Source organism: Medicago sativa, chromosome 4, assembly GCF_051527215.1.
Source record: "Medicago sativa cultivar Bolivia chromosome 4, Bolivia_mono, whole genome shotgun sequence".
Taxonomy (NCBI): domain Eukaryota; kingdom Viridiplantae; phylum Streptophyta; class Magnoliopsida; order Fabales; family Fabaceae; genus Medicago; species Medicago sativa.
The window spans coordinates 76,001,244-76,027,293 of record NC_140752.1 but is presented as its reverse complement, the minus strand read 5'-3'; the positions used below and the strand labels follow the sequence as shown (position 1 = coordinate 76,027,293).

The 26,050-nt window shown below is 33.3% G+C and overlaps 3 protein-coding genes across 3 annotated transcripts; 1 reads left to right on the top strand and 2 right to left on the bottom strand.

Moving 5' to 3' along the window:
• The first annotated feature begins 3,556 nt into the window (after positions 1 to 3,556).
• On the top strand, positions 3,557 to 7,893 carry LOC146931984 (putative inorganic phosphate transporter 1-9). The gene is made up of 2 exons (XM_085703560.1): positions 3,557 to 4,605; positions 6,888 to 7,893. Exons 1-2 carry the CDS (start codon positions 3,905 to 3,907, stop codon positions 7,747 to 7,749), a joined length of 1,563 nt encoding a protein of 520 aa, XP_085559686.1. The 5' UTR covers positions 3,557 to 3,904; the 3' UTR covers positions 7,750 to 7,893.
• Positions 7,894 to 9,068: 1,175 nt separating this feature from the next.
• Positions 9,069 to 16,570, bottom strand: LOC146931983 (LOW protein: exocyst complex component-like protein). The gene is made up of 7 exons (XM_085703559.1): positions 16,389 to 16,570; positions 15,650 to 15,744; positions 13,234 to 14,266; positions 12,131 to 12,655; positions 11,472 to 11,660; positions 9,683 to 9,819; positions 9,069 to 9,581 (listed from the first exon to the last, which is right to left on the bottom strand). The coding sequence occupies exons 1-7, from the start codon at positions 16,482 to 16,484 to the stop codon at positions 9,335 to 9,337; spliced, it is 2,322 nt and encodes a 773-aa protein (XP_085559685.1). The 5' UTR covers positions 16,485 to 16,570; the 3' UTR covers positions 9,069 to 9,334.
• Positions 16,571 to 21,919: 5,349 nt separating this feature from the next.
• On the bottom strand, positions 21,920 to 23,096 carry LOC146931982 (uncharacterized). The gene has a single exon (XM_085708353.1). The coding sequence runs from the start codon at positions 23,061 to 23,063 to the stop codon at positions 22,170 to 22,172; it is 894 nt and encodes a 297-aa protein (XP_085564479.1). The 5' UTR covers positions 23,064 to 23,096; the 3' UTR covers positions 21,920 to 22,169.
• Between the last annotated feature and the right edge of the window lie 2,954 nt (positions 23,097 to 26,050).

The window sequence follows — 26,050 nt, the reverse complement described above, 5'->3', positions numbered from 1 at the left end:
GCCATATCCAGCGAAGTAGAACATCAATGAATCTCCTCTCATGAGGGAGGCGATTCTTTCTCTCAATATCCTTTTTACAAGTGCACTGGAAATTCGTCCGTTCATATCTGTTAAGACCGTGACGTTTTCTTCTTGAAGGTTATAGAGCTCCGTAAGTAACCTCAACATTATTGTTATGTTGTTCATGGAATAAGGTAGCTCGTGGACTGGTTTTTCGTCCGGATAAGACATCGCCACAAAAAGGGCACTGTTCGTAATCTCTTCTTCGTGCCTCCTTATTATACGATACATTGTGACAGAGATCGCAAGGAGGTCTGTGAGGGTTGGATCCATGGGTCATGTCATATTATCCATTTGTTCGGCCCAATCCATTCAAAATCCACACAAAAAAAAAATGATTATTACTTTTCACACCCTGCTGCATTCTCACGCGTCCTGCAAAAAGACATAAATAATATATTCATCAAAGGAGGGCAAAATGTAGGGATTTATAACATATTTAACCCTTGTAAATTTAGAGAGAGAGAGAGAGAGAGAGAGAGAGAGAGAGAGAGAATTTAAATGAATTGAAAATTGATCAATTCACGTCAATTAAAAAAGGTATAGGTGATTTGAAATTATACGATTTAAAATGGTTAAAAAAAAGTTAAAAAAAAATAATCAATATATAAAATTGCAATGCTTTCAAATGTCATCTTTTTATATATAAAAAAGAGCATGTATTATTACAAATGACTTATAAGCCTCTATATTTTAAAGACAAAGTAAGTTTTACATTTATAAACGCTTATGTACAAATGCTTTTTATCCGACTTAAATGTATAAGTGATTATAAATTTATAAACGCTTTTTTCCAAGCTATTAATACCAAATGCTTTTAAATTAAACTTGTTAATACCAAATATTTTTAAATTAAAATTGTTATTTAACTTTTTTTACTTACAAAAAAAAAGAATGTATGCCAAAACAAACTTTTATTTACTGATATGAGATAGTTGATATGATAAAAGTTTGAAATCTGGTGACTATTTTCAAAATATAAACATTAATGTAGTGTTTTTTATTAAATATGTTATTATTTTATATGAAAAACTTCGTTAAATATCTGCATCACGATTGTTGTGAATTTTATGTGCATATATATGTGGAAACAAATTTTTATATACCAATATTAGAATGTCGATATGATAAAGTTTTGAAAATTTATGATTATTTTTAAAATATCAACATCTATGTAGTGTTTCAATTAAATATTTTTTATTTCATATGCAAAACACCATTAAATATTTGTACCATATTAATTGTGGTTTTAATGTCTTTATACATGTGGAAGTAAATTTTTATATACCGATATGAGAAAGTTGATACGATGATATTTTGAAAACTCGTGACTATTTTCAAAATATCAACATTAACGTAGTTTTTCTATTAAATATTTTTTATTTTATATGCAAATTAGTGAGATTAAGTGATTAACAAATGACATACTTGGAAAAACAGTGAGATTGAACTATTATCTTATATGTATGCTAAAGGAGAGAAGAATAAATTGTTTTCTTATATTTATGTCGTAATACATTGTTTTTTCATATTATTTAACAACGAATTGTCATGAAGCTCACTAAACTAGTTAGGTTAAGAGTCTAACCAAGAACATTTCAGACAGAATGATGGGCATTAGTTTATTATATCATTAGCAGTAGATTTGTTTAAGACAAAATGGTGGACATTAGTTTAATTATATTATTAGTAGTTGTTTTGTTTATTTTATATATGCAAAAATCCGTTAAATATTTGAACCACATTTGTTGCGGATTTTAAGTACTTTTTAAAAACCATGCATATTTATTTATGACAAACTTTTGTCTCATAGTTTTTAAAACATTTATCAGTGTATAATGATATAAATTAAATCAAGTTCTATGAGTTTACATTAGTCATGCACAATATCGATATATGTTATTATAGTAAACTTTGACATAATGTTGAACATTTGATTCATTTAACATTATTCTTGCAATTTCTTATAAAGTTCTGTTTTTTCTTTCAACCACTTCATTTTGTTGTGGAATTCTTGCACATGAGAAGTTGTGTGATACTCCATTTTCAACAAAAAAAAAAATTGAATGATAAGTTTTCAAGTTCTCCTCCATGGTCACTCTTACAGAGATGATTTTTCATTTTGGACAAGTTTGCAAATTTTTTGAAATGCTTTGTCTTTACATTTTAAAAATAGTACCTAAGTATATCTAGAAAAATCATCAACTATAACAAAACCATATTGCTTTTCACCAAGACTTGTGGTTCTAAAATGACCAAATAAGTCTATGTGGAGAAGTCTGAGGGCAGGAAATATCAAAATGGACTATACTCTTAAGATAATTCTTAATTTCGAAGTGACATTATTCCTCAAAATGGACTATGATCTTAAAAGTACTTTTTATTTTGAAGGAACATAAATTATCAAAGGAACTATAACATTCTTAATTATGAAGGGACATTATTACCTAAAAGGGACTATGATCTTAAGAACACTCTTAATTTTGAATAGACAAAAAAGAAAGGGGAGAAGTGGCTCAAAAATGCATCGAGCAAAATGAGGGATCAGAGATAAAGAGTTTTCGATAACTCAATAGAACTCTTTGGTGTGTCTTTTAAACTAAGTAGAGTCTTCTATTTATATAGAGATTTCGTAACTGAATTTTGTAAAAACTATGGTAACAATTTGATCAGTTCAAGGACTCTTATCGATAAGATCAAAAAGAAACTAACCCAAAAAATTGGAGGAAACAAACTAATTAGATATGAATGGAGAAAATATAGGAAACTCATGGATTTTCAATCTTATCACAACCAATATAAGTTATAGTCGTGGGAATATGCACGAATAAAAAGTAATTATTATTATTATTATTATTTTTATATATTACCGGATACTTGAAAAATTAAATACTATAATATAAATAGTAATATGCGCGTTCACTTACTCCACACTTTATTTTTTAATTCACACCACAATAGTTAAAGTCTTGTAACTTGATTTTTAATATTCCAACCTTCCAATTTACTCATAATTTCATGTCAATGTTCCAACAAAAAACATATATAAAAAAAAACGCAGTGTGGGCTTCAACTTCTGCTACACAAAATGTGGCAGACATCATAGCTGCACTCTTTTGCGGAGCAATTTAGGATAAATTGGGAATATGCAGCAGCTATCGTTAGTCATTAGCAACAACCTTTGCAGATGACGTAGTACAGTAGCTATATAATACTATCATAATGTAATATAAAGGGTTTAAAATGTACAAGGAGATGAAATTGATTCGCATCTTTAGTGGAATAACGCGTACACTCATAAGTTTGACCAGAACCCAATTGGTTCTTCCCAAAATTATTACACAACAACATTTGCATCATGACTAACAAATAATTGGATTCAAATTTAAATTTTGTACCAACCGCATAGCTAAGTCGCTTGTCACTAACAACAAAATTTTCCACCCCAATTCTCACGTTTCCTTCAATAAATACAATCCACAAGCCCACAAATTTGAAACTTCCATGCTACAATGCAAATTAGCCTCTTGTACATATTCTACTCATATATTTAACAATTAATATATTTCTATTTCCTTCATTAGCAATTATCCATAGCACAAAATTATAAGCCAGCACCCATGGGCTACACATTTAGGCTATAGATAAAATATTTATTTGTGACCGTGATCAGAGCTACCATTTGACATGTAACCACAACCGAGGTTGTATCAACCATATTTGACCGTGATTTTTCTTTGGTACGAAGAATCATGACACGATAACTATCATTACCGCGACCACAATTTAGCACATAACGGATTGAAAGTGTGCAGCTAGCAATAGCAAATTTCAAAATCAGAAAATGGCAAGAGGATTGAAGGTTCTATCTGCCCTTGACTCAGCAAAAACACAATACTACCATTTCAAGGCCATCATCATAGCAGGAATGGGACTTTTCACAGACTCTTATGACCTCTTCTCCATCACACTCATCACAAAGATGCTAGGAAGAATATACTACTCCGACCACCAAGAAATCCGTCAAGTCAACCCAGTCGTGGTCTCAGCCCTTGTCTCCGTCGCACTCCTAGGAACCGCCTTCGGCCAACTCCTATTCGGACGCCTCGGAGACCTAAAAGGCCGACGCCACGTCTACGGTATCGCCTTATTATTGATGCTAACAAGCTCTCTAGCTTCTGGCTTCTCCATATGTACAACAAAGAGAGCTTGTGTTTTACTATCTCTTGGTTTCTTTAGATTCTTCTTAGGGCTTGGAATTGGTGGTGATTATCCTTTATCTTCTACCATTATGTCTGAGTTTGCTAATAAAAGGACAAGAGGTTCTTTCATAGCTGCGGTTTTTTCTATGCAAGGGTTTGGTATATTGGCTAGTGCAACTGTTACTATGGTGGTTTGCTTGGTATTTCGCAGCGGTTCGAAGCCGGAGACGGCTTTTGATGTGCCGCCGGAGGCTGACGTTGCATGGAGGTTGATATTGATGATTGGTTCAGTTCCAGCTGCATTGACTTATTATTGGCGTATGATGATGCCAGAAACTGCCAGGTAGTTTCTTGCCCCTCTCTACTTCACATATTTATATTTAACTCTCTACTTAGTATATTTAATTCTTAAATATCTGAAGTTTGCTCGAGTTACTTATAAGTAAAATTCATTTAAAATTACATCTCTGATCAAACTTCATTGATACCATTGTTGTTCATTTATTTACTTTTGTGGAAATTTTGTGTCCATTGTACTTTTGAAATTTATATTTTTTTAAAATAATTAAATATAAAAAATGGCATGTTTAAATGATTGAATGATGTGTATGTATAAAAAAAATTAGGACGCCTAGTGTTCACTTTTTTTATTCGAATTTATCATGTTTCGTTACCTACATTTGTTTTCCACTATCGAACCCAAATATCTTGTTAACGGGTACTCAATGATCGACTTTACTATGCAAGATTAAAAGAGAGAGAAAATTGAATTGTTCTAATTTAACTATTTACAATTGACTGCACATTAAAAGTAGTTAGGATTCAAATTGCTAATTTGCTATGTAACTCATTCGTTCTTTTAAAAGTTAAATATATTTTCAATCCTTATAAAATTTTAAAATTTTAATTTTGTTTTCTATATAAAAATTCTTCAACTTTTAGTCGGCACAAACGAAGTGTCTATAAAACTTTTGGTAACATTCCATGAAGACATCAGTATATTTTGTTTTTTATAGAGACGAAAAATTGAATAATTTCTTTATAAAATCTAAAAAACAATGTTTTTAATTTTACATGACTAAGAGCATCTCCAATGGGGGGTCCTTACTTAACAAGGACCACTCCCCGTTAAGGACCCTCCATTGGAGGAAGAAAAATTGAGTCCCCGTTAAGGAACGGACAACTATATAAGGACTCTCTCTCTCCTGAGTAACTAACGGGTCCCACGTTTAAAAAAGTAATAAAATGTGTACTACTTGGTCCCACTTGCATAAAGAAGTAATAAAATGTGTACTATTTGGCCCCACTTGCATAAAGAAGTAATAAAATGTGTACTACTTGGTCCCACTTGTAAAAATGAGTAATAGATAAATTATTTTTGTTTAATATGTAAAGATAGTGGGACATATTTAAATACTTTTCATTGGAGTCCTTATTAGTGTATTGCCATTGGAGTCATTGAGTCCTTAATAGGTACTTTTATTAAAAAATTATAAATAAGTGATGTGTCACGTGGGGTCCATTTAAGAAGTCCTTGTTAAGGAACTACTATTGTGGATGCTCTAATAACATATTTAACCCTTGTTTTAAATAATGCATTTTGTGAAGATGAAATCTTTGTTAGTTGTTACCGCGTGCTGTGCTGTGCAGTACTACCGTACCTATGACTTTCTTATTTGGGTCCATTTGAAATGGACATTTCTTGGATATTTAAAATCAAATGAAAATAATGGTATTAATTAAATGTACTGGCAAAAGATGAGAAAACTGGATGACAAAGACACAAATTAATGTTTACCCTAGTTGAATTTTAATTTTATAATATACTCATCGATCAGTCAATGTCTTGGGCCTTCAAGTAAGTTTAACCATTTAATTAACAATGTTTTAGTCAAAGAAGGAATAGAATAGAAAGGAACCATCCACGTGGATTTGCTTTGTTTGCTCATTAAATTCCTTGCGTCATGTGGTTTAAGTTTTCTAGTTATATATATCGAGTGATCGATTGGTAAACTAAAAATTAGAGAAAACAAAGCATTTTAGAGTAACCAATAAGAGAATGCCAATAATTAGTATAGAAAATGCGGCTGATTAATTTAATTTAAAGGTGTGGAAGTGAGGCTTATTCTACTCGTGATTCTTGCTGTTTGATATTGAAATAAATAACATTATCTTGTTACTAGGGAGGATGAAAAGCACCCCAATATTTTTTTCCCTTAAACAAAGTGGTAAATACCGTTTAAAACTCACACATACATTTGTGAGTTTCCGAATTCAAACTTGTATTAAGGTATTCAACTTAACAATATCGACATTATCAGTTGTGTTAGGTATACAAACGAACAAAACTCCAATTCATTTCGATAATAAGTGTGAGGTCCAACTTTGTCGATGTTAATTTATGTTAAAGAATTCAGTTGATCATTTATTTTTGGTGGAGTCTTTCCTTCATCATGCATTTTTTCGTGTATAAGACTTGAATTCAAAACCTTATCTAAAATTTGGTTCCACTTAGCCGAACATAATAGTACTTCAATTTAAATTGAATATGCTCAAATTCATTGCATTTTTAATGTTCATGGCTTTGACAAACAATTGAATAACGTACTATGGTGTGTGCATTAGGTATACAGCATTAGTGGAACAAAATGTGTTGCAAGCTGCAAAAGACATGGAGAAAGTACTAGATGTCTCAATGAGCCAAATAACCGAAGAGAATCCATTACCACCAACCACAAATGCTGCCTACCCTCTTCTTTCAAGAGAATTCTTGTGGCGACATGGTCGCGATCTTTTCGCATGTTCTGCTAATTGGTTTCTCTTAGACATAGTATTCTACAGCCAAGTTCTATTCCAAAGTGAAATATACAAACGATACCTCAACGAAAAAGATGAAGAAGATGTGTACCAAGAGGCTTTCCATCTTGCAAGAATCCAAGCCATTCTTGCTGTTTGCTCTACCATTCCCGGCTACTTCTTCACCGTCTACTTCATCGATCGCGTAGGAAGAGTTAAAATCCAAATGATGGGTTTTTTCTTCATGGCAGTGTCATTTTTTGCTTTAGGGTTTCCCTATTACTCTCATTGGACCAAAGGAGAAAATCATGATAACAAAGGGTTCATGGTTATCTATGGTCTTGCTTTCTTCTTTGCAAATTTTGGACCTAACACTACCACCTTTATTGTCCCAGCTGAACTCTTTCCAGCTAGGTTCAGGTCAACATGTCATGGTATTTCTGGGGCTGTTGGTAAGGTTGGTGCAACTGCAATCATTGGATCTGTTGGATTTCTTTGGGCATCACATAAAGAGAAGGAGGAAGGATATCCTAAGGGGATTGGAATGAAAGCCTCACTTATCATACTTGGAGGGGTGTGCATAGTGGGAATGTTTGTTACTTACTTTTTCACCAAGGAAACCATGGGAAGATCTTTGGAAGAAAATGAGGATGAGCAGTCTCATCATGCAGAAGAATATAACGATCTTTGATTTATGTGTGCATGTGTGTGTCATGTGTTTTTGTGTGTATGTATATAATGAATCTCAAGTAATAGTCAAACAAAAATGTTAGCCTAGTGGGAAAAAACTACTTGTTGCCAGTTTTGAATAAAGTTATGAGAAGCATTTAAGTAAGATTGTTTTAACGGTGTCAAGTGAGAGAATTTGATAGAACGGTCAATGTTATATAACATTTGAAAAGTGCAGAACCAGGATAAAACTTTTAATACATAATCAAGCAAAATCTAAAAAATAAAAAAATACACAAGCCATTTTCTACAATGTTGTGGAAGGAATTCGGGGCATTGCAACATCCATTCTGAATCGTTGATCTTGGTTAAAATGTGATCAATGGAAAAAAAATGCACCACGCCCTAATGAAAAAAAAGAGATTTGATGGAAACTTGACAATTATTCGCAATACCCTCGTGATTTTTGCTGTAAATAGCATCTCTCTTTTCAAAATTATTGCATCTTTAGTGACTTTATATGCACGGATTAGTATCCTTTCAAGTAGGAAAAAAAATTAAGGAAATAATGTGAAAATTCATGACATCTTTAGTGACTTTATATGCACGGATTTGTATCCAACTATCCATTCAAGTGGAAACAAAAGCCTTGAGCAAATAATGTGGAAATATATACCATTGAAGTATAAAAATGAAATAATATTAGATAAAAAGGAAGAAAAGTTATTTAAGGGTTGAGATGTGAAAATTAAGAAAAGCAAGAGGAAAATGGAGAGAATTGTCCTCGAATCCTAGCTCAACTGGCGAAAATGCTAAAATTGTTAGACTAGACACTCTGATCGGACTCGAACCCCAACATCCACCTGTGTGTGTGAATTTTCAATAATTATTGTCATTTCATCTATCTACCCAAAAAAAAAATTAGTGGTCGGAAAATTAGATCTCCATGATCTAGTGTTTGGGAAATGAGTGTCTGTTAAAAACCTTTCTTTTGGTATAAGAAGAATTTCCATAATTGGGCAGAATTCAATATACAGATGAACATTTAATTGAAAGATTGAGACAGAATAAAAGAGAAATCTCTCATCTAAAGGTTTCCCCTTCTGCAGTAGAGTCGTTACTCTATTCACAAATTTTACATTGTTCAAAAGATACTATCTACCCTTTGTGTTCTCTTATTTATATACACACTCTCTATAACAACATCAACTAACTAAATAACTAACTTCTAATAACAACTCTTAACTACTTTAAATTTCTCTTTATCCTATAATCCTAACAATGTCGGTGACAGTGTAATCGCATGAAATTAACTTGAAAGAAAATTTGGTATTCATGCCATTTATTTTTTATCAATTGAACAATAATACTAAAAACAGGGGAAGATTCAAAATATACAAATAAATATGGATTTGTGACTACTCTCCAGTTCACAATGTTCTGATTCCAAAAGGAATCTTGCTACCCTACCAAGTTTACAGACATGTCTAATAATACATTATATACTTAATATTAGATAATGAGCAGCTATTGCAAATTTGATATCACGGACCAGTGAAGCTTTCTCCATATCTAAACTTACTATATTTTAAAGCTACCAAAAAAACTCAATTATCAGGATCAGACAAGTTAGAGGGGCTGTCAAGTTCTGCCATGCTGGCAGAAGCAAAAGATTCTGTAGAGTCCATCGTAGACAGGGAAGAAACAGTATCTGAGTCTGAGTCAACTTCATCATGAACAATGATGTGATCTTCATCAATATCAGATGTCTCTGACCCTGATGCCCCCCCAAGCAAGAGCTTGTTTATTGCCGACTTTGCAGTTTCGACAAACCATTCATCCGCAGGAAGTGCACTAAAATGTCAATTTGTTGAGGTCAGAATTCAGTGAAGAAATACAGCTGAGGGTAAGGATTGCAGAACAAGAATCAATGTCGCAGAAATGAATAATAATACCTTTGTGGGTTTATGCCCCTAGCAGAGAAGGTCCGGATGGCACGAGCAATAATAGCGGATGCTATCTGATGAACATGTCGAGATGGATATCCCGCAAATCGAGCGATTTCAACCGTAAAGTGCATATCAAGAATCAGCTGCAACACAAAAAGTCAGCTATGGTTCAGAAAACATAGAAAAAACATATCTCCGAAATTTACCAAACTATCCTGATAAGAGCATGATTATCTTAAACTTCTGATGACATTCAACAGTGATGATAGATAATACTACATGTTTTTCTCATATAAAGTACACAATTTTACATCATGACACTAGACACAAAAATGAAAGATATGAAATGCTTAATATTTTTAGTTGTGGTTGATGAAAAAAGTGTCGATGAAATCAGAGACTAACCATAGCACTTATTTATGGGACAGGCCCAAAAAAGAATTACTTATGGGACAAGCCCAAGGCCCAAAAAAGAATTACTTATGGGACAAGCCCAAAAAAGAATAACATTTGGGGGAGTATAACATGGGCAAGGTAAATCCTTTCCCACCATGGGAAAGTTGACTTTAGCCATTAGATTAATAGAAGAGCACAATCTTATCATACACCGCCAGCACTATATTATTTCTTTTACACTTTCCACCACCATTTATCTTCAACCTCTACAACCCACACCTCCTTGCCCAAATTGGCCATGTTCATGTACGGTTTTATCTTCAACCTCTACAACCCACACCTCCTTGCCCAAATTGGCCACGTTCATGTACAGTTAATTGTTATGGGGCTGGAAAAATCATTTAGAACCACGCAAGTAATTTAATTTAGATTTTTTTTTATTTGTAAAACTTATTTTGAGAATTGGTAAATATATAGGGAATGAAGACGGTGAAATCTTTAATTTTTAAAACCATTGTGGATGTCAATGTAAGATTCTAGATCTAAAAACATATTCCATTGTTGTAGTAGATTTTTTCCAGCAAAAAGTCATCAGATTGCAGAACTGAAAACTCCATCGCTGTAGTAGCTTTTTGCCGGCAAAAGAAATGTAACATATTTGGCATCTTGAAACCCATAAAAACCTAAACACATATCTGCAACTGGTTTGTGAAAAGAAAGAAAAAACATCTTAAAGAAGATTAAAAGGGGGAGTGGACCGAAAATTAAAGAGAGAATGATGGGACTCCAAAATTACAACAATGGGTTTGAGTAGATAAAATGTTGGATGGGTTTGAGTAGATTTATTGGTACATGAAAGAAGAAGAAAGATTCATGGAATTTAGTGTGATGAAGAAACTAAATGAAAATGATGAAGATTAGTAACGTGAGTTTGTGTTTGCTGGTGGTGGTTGGGCTTGGACAAAGAGGGAGATGAGTTGTAGAAGATAGATAGTTAGATCTAGTGTGAGACACACATGATAAGATGTAATATACTCCAAAATCTGATGGTTGATTAGAAGTGGTCCATGGTGGGAAAGGATTCACCTTTCCCATGTTAAACTCCACCGTTACAATTGTTGGAAAATATGAATTTAACCGGGATTTTACAAAATGAAGCATGAAGGCTGTGTTGCATAAACACTTAAAACCTAAATATATGCATCAATTATAAGACTTTTTCATGTCCGATTGTTCAGTGTTCCCAAAAGCCAAAATGCATTTTTGCAGTCGAAGGAAATCATTTTAAAACTCAGGTTGCATTTGAAATATTGAACTTGGACCTAAAAGTATTCAAATTACCAGTAACTTGAAATAATATGAAATATGGAGGGGTTATCTTAAGTGGAGTAGACAGTACCTGATGCAAACCAAGTGGCAGTAGAGGAACTGAATTATCCTCCAAGACACCCCAGAATTCTTGCTCGTCAGATAACCACATGACAACAGTCTCTGTTAACCTAGCAAGCAAAATTTTCTGTATTTTCTCTTTCCCAAGTAACACATCTCCAGCCACAATTGCTAATTGCTGCAGCTTTGAAAATAACGCCTGCAAATATAGCTACACCGGTCGGTACTAAAACACGCCGCACACACGGATACAAGCAATGCTAATGAGTGTCCTAAGGACATTGTTTAATAAGTCTAAAAAAGTATGTCTTTATAGGAAGTTTGTATTTAATACATTGGAAAGAGATATGCTTGGTTTTTCAAGGAATGATTTCTTTAATTGGAATTCTAAACCAATGCCCTTAGAAAAATAGAGAGAAATACAAAGGCGCACTAACTGCAGTTAAAAGGAAAAATGCAAGAAAATAGTAAGCCAATATTACCAACAGTATCAATCAGAAACTCAATTTCCAATAATGATTGAAAACACAAGCAACCAGCAGCTAAAATTACCAAAGAATAAAACAGAACATGGAAACACAAAGGGACTTACAAAACAACAAATAAGAAACAAATCATTATAGAATAAGAACAAGGGCAGCAGCAAAATCAGAGAATAAGAATGATGACCTGAAAAGGAAGTGAAGGCAGTGGGCCAGAATCCCAGTCAAGATCCTCTTTGTTATCACTCAAGTAAATATCTGCATTCAATCGGGTGTTGCCCTCTCTTGAATAGATGAAACTCAAAACATACTGCCGACAGAAGTGATCTCGAAGCTTGTCAAAAGAATGCTGAAGCTGTTTCCTCCATTCCTTTAATTCTACACTAGCATTTGTATTGAACCCTACAATCTCCATGAGCCCACTATTTGGTTCCTTGCTTTCATTTTGCAGCATCCATGTTGATAATACCGCATTTGGTAACAGTTCATCCAGTATGGTAAACGCTATTCCTAATATTGCAAGTTGTTCCGAGTCTGTCTCGGCTCTGAAAGGCACAGCCTCTTTAAGCTCTGGAAGATTGTCATCATCGGAAGGACCTGGCAGTGCTTTGATAAGAACATCCATGTATTTATCAAATAGTTGTAAGATTCTACCTAGTACATTTCCTCCAAAGTGCAAAACAGCCATTGGTGTAAGCTGTTCCAATATCTCCTGTAGTTTGTACAAATACACTTTTGATGTTATAGCAAGCCAAAGCAAAATTAGAAGCAAGATCATTCATTTGCACTCATAGAAAGACTCTTGTTTATTCATTAAGGCAGAAAACCACATGAAAGTTAATATATAACAGAAAATTATGCATAAATGTTGCACTATAATTGGCTATAGTTACACATCAACTGACAACACTACACATACTTAGTTCCACAAGCAGAACAAGATAAGCACGGCTATCAAGGAACATTTGCTATAGGTAAAAACCCGATACGCATCTTGAAGACCTTACTTAATAATTTACCTACCAACAAATTTATTAATTTTTCTTTCTCACCAGCATGCTGTGCACTCAAAGTCAAACTACTTAATATATCTCCAGGATAAATGTTTTCAGACAACAGAAAGAGCAAAAGGAGGAAAAAAGTTCAAAGCAAACGCTGTTTTATCAAAGTTGATTTTTTTTCTCCTGGCTACAAAGTTTACATGATTCCATCAACCAAAAGAATGTGCAGGCAATGCATCAACTATTGTCCTTTTGATGATAGCCATATCATATGATGAACTTTACTTACTTCAACTATGTGCATAAATCGCATTCCACTCTCAACAAGCATGCTATTGGATGTAGTTGCAATTGCAGAAAGTGAAGAGGCAAACTGTGGTGACAATGGTAAGCATTCAGCCGATTCTGCCATGTCAAGAACTACTCTTCTAGCACGTCTAAAATTAGATTCTAAAACTTCTTCAACAGAAGGACGCAGTAGCACCAATAGTAATTTAGACATTTTTAATCCCTGTGGCTCCAAAATTGAGCAGTACTTCAGACTAGCCTGAATGCAGATGCTAGCAGAACGTAAGGCAGACACTGTCTCAGATGATGGTGCATTCTCTTTCACCAATCGTACAAAATATTCAATTTCCCACTCAGCCCACTGAACAATTCTGTTGGTATAAACAGGATTATCTCCAAAAATCAAACCAGATTCCTTTATTGTCATTGAAATTACAGAGAAAATCATCTTAGACAATGTAAAAGGAAATGTTTCAGGACAGAAAGAACTTGATGGAAGCAACGCCTCAATTCGTTTTTGGAGGTGAGACCCATAAAATTTCAGCATTAGTTGATGTGCTACGGGACCTTTCCCGAGTTTTATCAAACCATCTAAGGCCTTCTTAAGCTCAGGAAAACTAACAGAAGGTTGCTCGGCAATTCCAACCAGCTGGTCTTCAAGCACTGCCTTTCTTTCTATGAGAGCAGACTTATATGAGGAACCTTCATCTGAAGAGTTATTCCCTGAGACTTTCAACTCTGCAGAATTTTTTTCTTCGGCATCTAACGCCTCTAATGCTTCTTCAAACTTGTGCTCGGCCAGAAGTACATCAATGTTTTCTAAGAATAGAGTTTTCTGATCACTTCTCTCATTGGATAAAGGCTCAAGAAGTTCATGTTCATGCTGAATTTCATCATCGTTGCTTGACTGATTCCACTTATCTAATTCATGGCAGACACCAGTCATTAAATCCTTTACAAGAATATCTTGAGCTGAGATATGCTTTTGCAGATCAATCAGTTCATGCTTTACCTCCACAGCTTCTTCAGATATCCTACAAAATCAAGAACAATTAAACAAAATTATGCAATGTAGAGGAAACTGTTTTAATACAAGAGTGTTTTACTTTACAGTTCAGGTTTCAAACTTTTTATAAGTATTAAAATAGTAACCAAGCATAAGCCATTCAACTAACAGCTCAAGCTTTGGGGAAGCTTGGTTTTCTGACCAAGTGGTGGGCTTGTGCTTCGGGCCAACTTCAATCCCCCCAAATTGCTTTTGTGTTCGAGTATAGGGATGTGTTGAAGATACTAAAGTATAACGAAGTTACTGGAAATATATCATGAGATTAGGCTTTTACATGATTAGTTCAATGTTGTCAATCACGGAAATAGTGGTTTGTTCGAATTCCGCTATGCTACTGTGCTATAGTGCCGCTATTTGACAACACTATGTACTAAATAATATATCGTGGAACAATAGCTGTTTGTACAAATTCCACTAAGCTATAACCACTATTTGACAACACTGGATTAGTTCTTGACAGAGCTAAACAAATAAAAATACTACCAGCGTGTTCCTAAGGTTCCTATATAGTATCCCACTATCCCTGCTATAGAAGCCTTTAACAAGCTATGCTTGCAGCAGGAATGGGTGTCGTGACAGTGAAGAAAATTGCAAATAGACCAGAACGGTATTTGTGAGTATTAGCATATAAGAAAATATCTTATAATGTATATGATAATATGTTAAGAGTATTTTTGTATATCTCATGCGAGCGGTTTCTAGTCTTAGACTATCTCTTAAGGTTAGTTTCTATATTACTTAGTTGTTATTATGATTTGCTTCTTATATTCTAAGAGGTATCGCCAAAGAAAATGAAATTGTTTAGTGTCTAGCAGTGTCCAGTGTCGTCAATGGGGGGTGGCGGAATGCCAAAAACCTGTCATATAAACACACAATTGCAGCCTATGGTGTCGTGGCGCTGCCATTGTGGCATCCCTTCACAAATTGGCAATGGTGGTTGTCAAAAAAACCGCCATGGTGGTGGCAATGTGGCATGGCCGCCCTTTTAACTACATTTTCCCCTTACTAGAGACAGCCGTTAAAGCTATGTTAGACACGTGTGGCCAAACGTTAATAACTCAGATAACCAATAACCAGTGCATATAAGCACCGGCTCAGAAACCAATAAAATACACCATTTTCATTAATTAAAATAAAAATGATTTCATATCCATACCCAGTATTTATGTATACATACTCGTATCGTTTCAGTGCAATATAGATAAAATGTAAACAAATATGTATACAGGTTGCATCCTTTCTGGATAACTTTGAAGAATTGTGATAGGAAATGCATGCTATCTTAATAAGGAAAAACGGGAGAACAGAAAGGAGCGGGAAAATTTTAAGTTAGATGATATATGTATGTTACCTCAAGAAAGCCAAGAACTTTGAGTGCATATTGCCACATAAGTTCTCCACAGAATCCTTTAGATCTAAGAGTTCACAGCAAAGCTTTCTAATTCCCTGAAATCAATCATCTAAAGATTCATACATCGTACCGTTGATGATAATGCTAATCATGCTACCCAATCCAATAGTCCTTAAAGGGAACTCAGAGAACGTATGCAAGTAAACAAAAAGCAGATTCCAGACTACATATCTTGCAGCACAGCAGTGCCGCAACCAGTGTTATTGAGTTTGTTTGGATTGGCTTATTTAAGCTTATCTGCTGGCATAAGCACTTCTGAGACTGTTTGGAAAAGCTTATTGAAACAACTTATGACATGCCCATAAGCCATTTCCAATTTATTTCCCTAACCCCCACGATAGTTTCATGAAAGCTAGTATATAATTAAGTTGCTTATCCAAACAGGGCCTATGAATATAAGTATAAAACAATAATTAAGTGGTTTAAATTAGAAAACCCTATCAAAAAAATAAGTTTTTTTAAGTTTTTTTTATTGAACATCAACATAGCAAATCTGAGTTCCCAAACAAAAAAGATGATGAAAATGAAGATAACCCACCCATTTTTCTTTTTTGTCTTTACTTATAGAAAAGAACAGAAATTAAAAATGGAAAGTGAAATAACATCGTTAAAAGGCATTGTTAGTTATTAATGGCGAAATGAAAGTATTAATGGTGAAATGAAAAAGGAAAAAGCGAACCTTTTCAGTTTGAGACTGATAGAGAGAATCAACCTTAGATTGGGGAATAATGCTTTCGATGGAAGGAAAGTCGTCTTCTTCCTCGCTACTTTCCATCTTGCTTAGTTCACAGAAGCAATGAGTAGTTGTTGAAAGCTCGCTCGGAGAGGATGTGAAACAGAACACTAAAAGAATGGACCAGCAATACACACTTTGGAAAATGGGTCTTTATCGTGGGTCTTCAAGAGTGTCCGGTCAACATTTTTATAGCATGGCAACTCCGGTTATGTTTTTATTCTCTCTTAGTTTAGTTTTCGTGTCCATATATACTTTTATTTGTAAATATGTGGTTGTCAGGTAAGTTGTCTTAAAAATGTTGGTCAAATAACATATATCTTTCAAGAATTAATATTTATTTTCAATTTGGGTTAAAGTGTGCTTCTCTCGATGTCTTGAGTTCGATTTTTGTATGAAAACTAGGTTATTTGTTTTACATATGGCTTATTAGGTATGCTAAAAAAAATTGCACATTTTCTTTACGAGAAAATGGAATATATTTATAAACGGAACTCTACACTTGTGTAAGAAGTGTTAGGCTGGGACTCAAGAAGTTACAACAACAATAAAAGACCCAAAACCATGACTAAATTAGAAGAAACACTAGCTAGAATCATGTAAAAACACGAAATGAGATTAGTTCATTAGTGATGAAAATCAAAAGTTAAAGTACTAATTTTGCTTGAATGTTCAAAAAAATTTGCTTGTAATCATTTGAAAGATAAGAGCTTCACGCTATCCACCGTCTGAAAGAAGATTTCCAACATATTGTTTTATAGAACGTGGTCAATAATGTCAAAAGCAGAGGAGGCAATTAGCAGCTAAAGGTAAATGGTCGAAAGACGGCAAATTTTGAAAGAAAAAAAATATGAGATGATCAATGAGACATATAGCAAATATCAAGAGAGTGGTTCACACTTTAAAGGGGACAACATTACAAATAACGACACACGATTAAATGATAAAATAATTGATAAAAAATTGCCTCAATATCCGCCAACACAAATCATTAATTATACAAACATTAGAGGATGACAATGATTGCTAGTCAACTAATCACCTCAAATGATTTTCAAATTGCTTTAACGAGCGAAAATCAAGGTCATAAAAAATAGGGTTCATCGAAGATACTCATTTTCACATGGTAGTCATTATGGATGTTGTAGCTCAATCTACTGCTCACCTTAATACTTGGCATCTTTTGAGTGTGAAAAGGATATTGTACTTTTGAGTGTGAAAAGGATTTTGCACTACATCTTAAAATTAATGTTATAATTCTCCACATGAAGTTTAATCCAAAGGGAACAATTATTTTAGATGCATATGAAGCATATGTGCGGCTTTTTTTTTAAGAAGCTAAACTAGTCTACTTAAATTAACACTGAAGAGAATCGAACCTAAAACTTTAACGGATAACACACTTTAAAGTTTCAAGTTAACACTACCCACTAAGTCAAGTGGGTTTATGTGTGTGCCTTTTAACACGATTTATGAAATGACTTGGTGCATTTTAAAAATGCTTATGCTGCAATGTATATATATGATGAGACAATAATTTACATAACAAACAAAAATAATTTTCAACTTAAGTCAACAATGAAGATTACATGGCTCCTTTCAAAAAAAAATGAAGATTACATGGCTATACATACTTCAGAGAGAGATACCATGACTTGTCTATAGAGGCATTATTAAAATATGGAGAATGTTAAACGGTGCTTCTAGAACAATTGTTAAACAACCAAAACAAATATTCCCTACTTTTCAAAATACATGTCCAAGTTAACCACTTCACATATGCCAATGCACAATTTTGACCGTTAATATTTTTAATTATCTAAATTAAAAAATTATAAAAATTTAATATTTTGAACATATTTGTCGAGACAAATCAAACAACATCTTACATGCTAATATTTGTATTTATACATTAGTTAAAAAGTATGGTCAAAGTAAGTCAAATGAATAGTGCACATTGCAAAAATTGGACATGTATTTTAAAACGGGGGAGTAATTTTTTTATAAAAAAAATGATGTAATTATTACTTATTCAAAAGTCAAAATTTATATTTTCAAGACAAATTTTTTATTTATAGATTTCTTAACTATAGCTTTAGGTGCACTTGTTAACAAGACCCATAAAATATCAGAGATGACAATGAACTGCATTAATTGTCTCTGCGCATTTGATCTTTGGATGAGTACTTTTTTTTTTATCCTTTATGTTGAGAGTCAAGAGCAAAACACATAACAATATTTTTTTGTGTTATCTCTACTGATAATTATTTTTGTTGAGTTTGTAAATTGAGTCTATCATAGGTTAGTGGACACTTAGTTGAAGTGTTGTCTTGAGAAAGTTACATGATATAATGCCAACTAGAATACATGTGTGTGACCAATTGTTGCATAGAAGAGAAAATTTATCTCGAATGGAATAATTGAGTATAGCTCTCAAGTTTATGATGAATCATGATAAATAAATGAATTGTATTATTTTGTCTTCCTTTAACTCTTTTATTGCACATCTATATTGAGTAACTATTCAGGGATTGGAGTTCGTTTTAGTTTATTCACAATTTTTTAGATGATTTTTTATAAAAGAAATATATATTTTGTATGTATATGAATGATCTTTTTCTAAGTGTAAAATTAGTTTGGAACTGTTTAAAATATTTGCAATCAAGACATTCCACTTCAAAGAAATACTCACTTATAAGACAATAAGTTGATCATATATTTATTTATGTATGCAATCATGAATCTTACAAGAGGGTTAACTCCAAAAACATAAAATCAACTATTTTGTTTCTTTTATTGAATTTCATCACTCATAACTTCACCACAAACCCATCATTAAGAAAGTTGAGCATTTAAATTGGTCTAATGTGTCTTCTCCATTTGCCATAAAGATGACGGAAGTCTTCAACGATGTTTGTTGCAGAGGTTTGTTGTATTCAAAACTATGAAATATACATTTTAAATTGGAGTTCCGACTTTGACACTGTCTTCTGTCTCTAGAGCCTCCGACCTCTGCCTTTTCTCTAGCTATTCACAAATTGCCTTACCCTTTCCTTCCTTACCGATCCAAAATCATTGCTCATCGACGAAGCATCTTCTTGTGGTGGTGCAACGAGTGACCTTCATCCTCTACACCATTGTTTTTCCCTCCTTTTCGGTGATTGTTCTTTAAAGAGCGGTTACAATGAGCTTCACACACTTTTGAATTGTTTCTTTCCAGCATCACTACGTCTACACTGTGTGAGAAGCATTATGCACTCCTTCTTTCATTGTCGACCTGGTCGCCGACGTTTTGTGGGTGTCTTGGTTGTTGTTGTTTTCTTTGGTTCCAGATCTTTGGATTAATGGGTCGTCTGGGTTCCCTTGGATGGGTTAAGGATTCGAAGCTTGTCTCCACCACGTCAGAAGGGTTGGGTTTGTGTTTTAGGATCGTCGTTTTTTTGTGTCAGAGATCTTCATCGTCGACTCGTGTTGGTGTAAGCTCTAGAAGCCAACAATTTTAAATAAATCTCATATTTCTATCAAATATTTATTTATTAATAAATTACGACATTTCTTTATTATGTTTATGTGTTAAAATAATAAGTTCCCTAGAATATCCTTCAAAAAAAGTTCCCTAGAATAGTTAGTTCGTTTAAATGGAATATTAAGTATGAATTAATCGTGAGACACCATTAAACACAAGGGCATTATTCTTAAAATATTTGTTGTCAGACATTAGTGTGAAGAGGGATAACATTAAAGCATGAAGACTATTATGTGGGTAGGCTGGTGATCACATCTCACGGATCATTAAATGGGTTATTGGGATTGCATAAGCCCAATAACACCTGACTTGCTGAGCACACAAATGGTTTTATAAGTAGAACCTTTGTGCAGAAGCAAAGGGACACTGAAAAACCTGATATCACATTCAGAAACCCTAAAATTGCCCCCTCCCTCTTTAAGTCTTCATCTCGTAGCAGCTAGCACTGTGAGTGAAGGAATCTGTTCGTGTGGACTGAGTAGAGGCGCTGCCGATTGAGTGACGCATGTGATCTATCAGAGAAATTTGACATTGAAGAAACTACACTGCAAGGGGTAATAATTCAATCCTTGATCGTGTCCATTCGTAAGGATCCATTGCAAGGAAAAATGTTATTGTTTTTATCTGACGTGTATACTCTTTTATTATACAAATTCCATTCAACGGGTTGTTTGTTTCAGTGGGTCTCTGGATGTTTGGTGTTGTGTTTTTGTTTTTGTGTTTGTGTTCTTGATCAGAGATTGAATGGTTTCTGATACATGGCCTATTTTGTTGTGGTTCAGTTTTCTAAACTTGGAATGATCTGGTTTCTGTTAACCTAAAATGGTATGTTTGGTTACTAATGTATTGAACTCATCCCTCAATTTGAGTTCTTATATGTCTGATTGAAACCGGCTGTTTTTGGTCGCATGTACCCTTTGATACTTTGATGCTCTGGAGCAGCTAAGATTTATAGGTCTCAAGGTGTCACGTCTGCCTTCACTCTAGTACTAGCTTTTATCTGTCTCAGCCTCCGTGATTGTTCTCAAACTATTATGCTCGAAAGATCTTTTATGCTTGTTGCTTTGCACATGGAGTTGTTGGTATGTGGATCTTGATTTCGTGTTAACGATCGATCCATTCGCCAGTTTTATAACCTGGTTTTACGCCATTTTGCTTGGTTGCACTTGTGATAAGTGACTATTTTTTATGATAGTTTAGGGATGGTCCACTAGTTTATTTTTCACTCTTTCGGTTGTACCTAGGTCAGGTCTAATTCCCCCAGCCTTTTTATCTCTTTGTTTTATTTAACATAACTTTACTTTTGTCTTACACACTCATTTCAAATTGCAAAAGAGATTTCATGTGACTTAATTATATTACAACACCTTGTATGTGTTAAACAAGTTTTTAATAGTAAATGTGTGCACCCTCTGGTCACTATTATAAGAAAAAAATAATGATTTATGTTCATTCAGTAATTGATGTATTCAAACAATATTATAGACTAAATACATCAGTTATTCAATGAACTTGAAATAATTGATGTCTTAGGTACAATACAACAAAAGCTCTCTTCATAAAACTACTTCAACTTTTGGATTCTCAATTTTTGGTGAAATAAACACACCATCAATCAATAGTGTATTATGACATTGTTTAGCATAATGATGTCTTCAAATATCAATAATTATAAATTTTTATATTTACATTTCATATATAACCCACTCATAATGACTATAAACACATGTAGTTTATTGTATATTTGGGTGGAAGGAGTTAAATTATTTTTTGTTGTTGGTTTTTTTAACCTCTATTATATGAAACAGTTAAGCCCAAAAAATGTCTTAAGGAGCTAGATAGTTTTTTTTTTTTTAAGAAAACAAAGTTTTTTTTCTACAAGAAATTTTTCTTCAATTGGTGATATTTGAAGACAATAAAAACATTCCCAATTTTTTTTCAATGCACAAGATTGTACACAAATTATTGAGTTTCATTCAAGTTTTACTTGCACATAGTTCCATGTGTAACTTGAGGATCGTAAGCATAAGGTACTAAGTTGACAATGACAGAAAAGAGTACAAAATCGAAATATCAATCTGACATAAATATTTTCCTCTAAGGAGGAAAGACAGAGCTACTGATAGTGATAATTATAATTTTATAGATCCTTGCATCTATAGCTAGTTTATTTGGCTTAATTTTAATGAAAATTAAGCAATTCAGACACGAGGTTCATACTTGCGAGCCCATATGTGCTTTCCGTTGATCTGGAGCTTGGCAACACGTTTACCATTCAAAATTTGATCCACAATTTCCACCATTTTCAAAATCATAATTGCAAATAGCGGTTGATCGCCTTGGACAGCATTTCCTCCCATGGTTAAACTTTGCACACAATCTCCATATTTAGTCGCGAACAAGTACATTACCTCCACCTCTGACACATGAAATCCTCTAGAGAACGTGAGAAACACAGATCTATCGTCATTTGTTGCATCATCATAAGGTATATTCTGAACCCATATCTTTTCATTGGACAAACTGATGTTCTCGGTCCTTGGTAATAAATCAAAGGTGCCAAATAAAGGGTGAGGGAAACCAGGAAGAACCAAAGGCATGTTGAGTGTGTGAATTCGTGATGTGGTACCTCGTGTTGCTATCATAATTTTGCTTTTCAAAACTATCTGCAAAATATCATTAAAAATTCGAGTGCATGTGTTATTAAGAACAATTTTGATGCCGGTTATTGTCGTGTACCTTTTCAAGATAAACATCTGAAGGGATATGTCCTTTTGCATAAGCCTTTTGGTTAAGGGAAATCCACCCCCAATTGGGATGTCAGGTTCATCCTTTCCCAAAATTTGCAAGCAAGTCACAGCTTCATTCACAAGAGCATTGATAACAGTACCTTGTAGAACTGTTACTTTTGAGACAAGGTTATGGTACCCAATTTTTTCAAGCCAAAGCCAGAGAGCCATGACTAGAAGAGATTGAGTCACCTCATGGTGAAGTTTGAAGATCAAAAAACAAAATAGCTCACGATCAATTTGGTAAAAAAGGTTAAGCTCATCTATGGTGATAGGAGTCTGGGTGACGAACAAAGGCCTATCCATGATGATGACTGGTTAAAAGGGGCGTTAGAAGAAAGTGAGATAGTGGCGAGTTATGATTTTATGTTAGTACCATGTTTATATATGCAACGCCCTCTGATGCAATGTATTTATGCTTGGGAGGTGTACATGAAGCGCAATATAAAACTATCGTACGATCTCAAGTGTGATGATGATTTTAGTTTTTTGAAAAATATTACCCAATAAGAGAGAAAGAAAAACGAGAAGTTATTGTAAAGGTGTAGAACTTCAACTCAAAGCTCTTTTCCAATGCTCAATACCAAAAATAAAACTGTGGGAGTTACTTTTACTTTAGTGGTTAATATATTTGAATTTTAAATTCCTCAACCAAAGACTAATTTTGATTGGTAATTAATGAGTTTTGAAATTAAAAGTTAATAAAAAAGAAAAAAAAATTAAATCATAAATTTTTTAGAAAATTTTTTTGCTCTTTTTTAATTGAATAAGAATATTTCATTTAAGAATATGACTTGTATACAATGAGAGATTAAAAAAGTGATATGTGATAGTGTTTAGAAAAAATGAGAAACAATGCTACATTGTATGTATTAAATTCTTTTAATTATTATTATTATATGTATATATGTTAAAAAACGCTAACTCATGTGAACAAATTTATAATAAATTTTATACATACATTTTTTAAAAAAGAAAAGTGAGTTTTTTTACTGGGGATCGGTTGAAATCTTCAATTTAAAAAAATAAAAATAAGGGATTAGATGATGCAATAGACACTTTGTACAAAAAAAAAAATGATGCAATAGACACTATTCAATGTATTGTTCAAAAATGTTTATTTTTTGACTCATTCTTGAAAAAGTTCTTGGGAAATGGGTAAATGACATCACAAATACTAGTATTTTGTCTCTAACCAAACTATAAATACACGTTGTAATAAGGACAACTTATTCAAAAGATAAAAATGTTCGTGTTTATTGTTTAATAATAAATATAATCTCTATTTATCTTTCATACACATTTTTTTAATTAAGATTCGTTGATATTGACTCCATCAAAAGAGATAGAAAATAACACTCAAAATGCATATTGATGGTGGATTGTAATTCTTAAATCAAATTGACAAGTTTTAGATTAGGGTATGTACTCATGCACCATGAAAAGTTAGAGATAACAATAATTTTACCAAGAATATACCATAAAATTTATGCAAAGTGTGTTAATGGTAGAATTTTGAAAGTATCAGATTTATTATATAATTTTCTAACCACTCTCTATCGAGACTTGATATTTTTGTTGCCCATGACATAACTCAATTGGAAGCCAAAGGCTAATCCCTTGAGGTACCAACACTCATTTAAAAATTTGATCTTCATACTTTTATGCCCTTTTAATAAGCTTAAAAACACATTAAAAAAAGAAGAACTAATATATGGGAAAATTGATTTGGGAAGGGGGGAAATGACAAAAACTACATTAAATATATGACTTTGAGTTGTGAAACAAACACCGTAAACAATTTTGTGTTAAAGTTTTTAAATTTTTTATTTTCGGACTTTGAAACAAATTAGTGAATATATGCTCTTAGAATTCAATTGTTACGAATTAAAGAATACATTTTGACATTCAATAGTTTAAAGATTTTATAATAAAAAAAGTAGAATTTATTTTGTGTATGTTTATCATATATAAAATCATTTTTGTTTAAAAAGTTGTTTGTTTGAAATAAAATCATTTTTGTTTAAAAAGTTGTTTGTTTGAATTTTTTTTGTTGAATTTAGTTTTTTTTTATACAACTATATAAAATGATTTATTTTATTACAAAATTGCCTCCATCTTTTGACACTTATTTTCGCTATCCTCTATAATTTTTTTTTTAGAAGCTAATCTTAACATCTTATACTTTGAACCATTTTTTAAAAAATCATAACAAACCGATATAATACTCTTAAAAGTGATTATTTTTTTAAAATTGTTTTTTTTATAAAAAAAAACTGTAACAAACAACCTCATGTATACACACTAATTATGAATTAAATCACTCACCACTTATTTAAAGAAAATAGGTTTTCTACCATTTGCGTCACATCTTATTGGTCTTTGAGACTTAACTTTGAATACAAAAAGAGCAATTTTATAAAATGTATTTTGAATACACTAGAGGTGCTAGCTCAAATAAAATATAAAAATTATTTTAAATTTCATTAATTTTTTTTAAGTATAATTGTTTATGCTTGAGTATATTATATTCACTTGTTTATTTAACTTACTTAGCATCTATACGGTATATCTATATTGGCGTACGTATAACGTACCACACTTCTCTCTTCTCACTTCTCCGCCATCTCCTCCAATCGTCGTCGCTCGCCTCCGTCACCGCCGCTCATTTCTCTTTTGCTTTTTTCTCCTTGGTCATTGGAAACAAATGGGATTTTTATCTTCAAGCTGATTACACAAATTTGATAATGGCATACCATCATTGAACCGAACAAGATCACGAGCTCGTACGTGCACTCTATGTACAACATCACAGTAATTTTGAAGTGATGCGACTACATATGCCACATCATCCTACCGCTGCTGCTTTGGAACAGAGGTGGAAACATTTGATGGCATTAGATGCTAGAAATGCATATCAAGCCAAATGGGCGCAGATGCCGATTCAGAATCAGCAACAACAACTCCAGTTCCGTCCACAACAACAAACTCAGTTCCGCCCACAACAACCACCCCAATTCCGCAGCCCCCCCACATGCCCAAGTCCAATTCCAAGCACAGTTTATGGCACACATCCAAGCCAATGGCCGCTTAATCAAAATCAACAAACCGCGGTGAATGCCTTTGTTGCCACCATTTTACCGTTTGTTGCCTCATTTATTGCTGATGTTGGAGCTCAACCACAAGGTTTTGCCATTACGGAGGCATTCAGTAGCTATTGGTGGCAGAGAGGTTTAAACAATGGCGCAACACCAGATTTTGAGCTTTTCCAAGCTTTTGGGGTTAATAGAGCG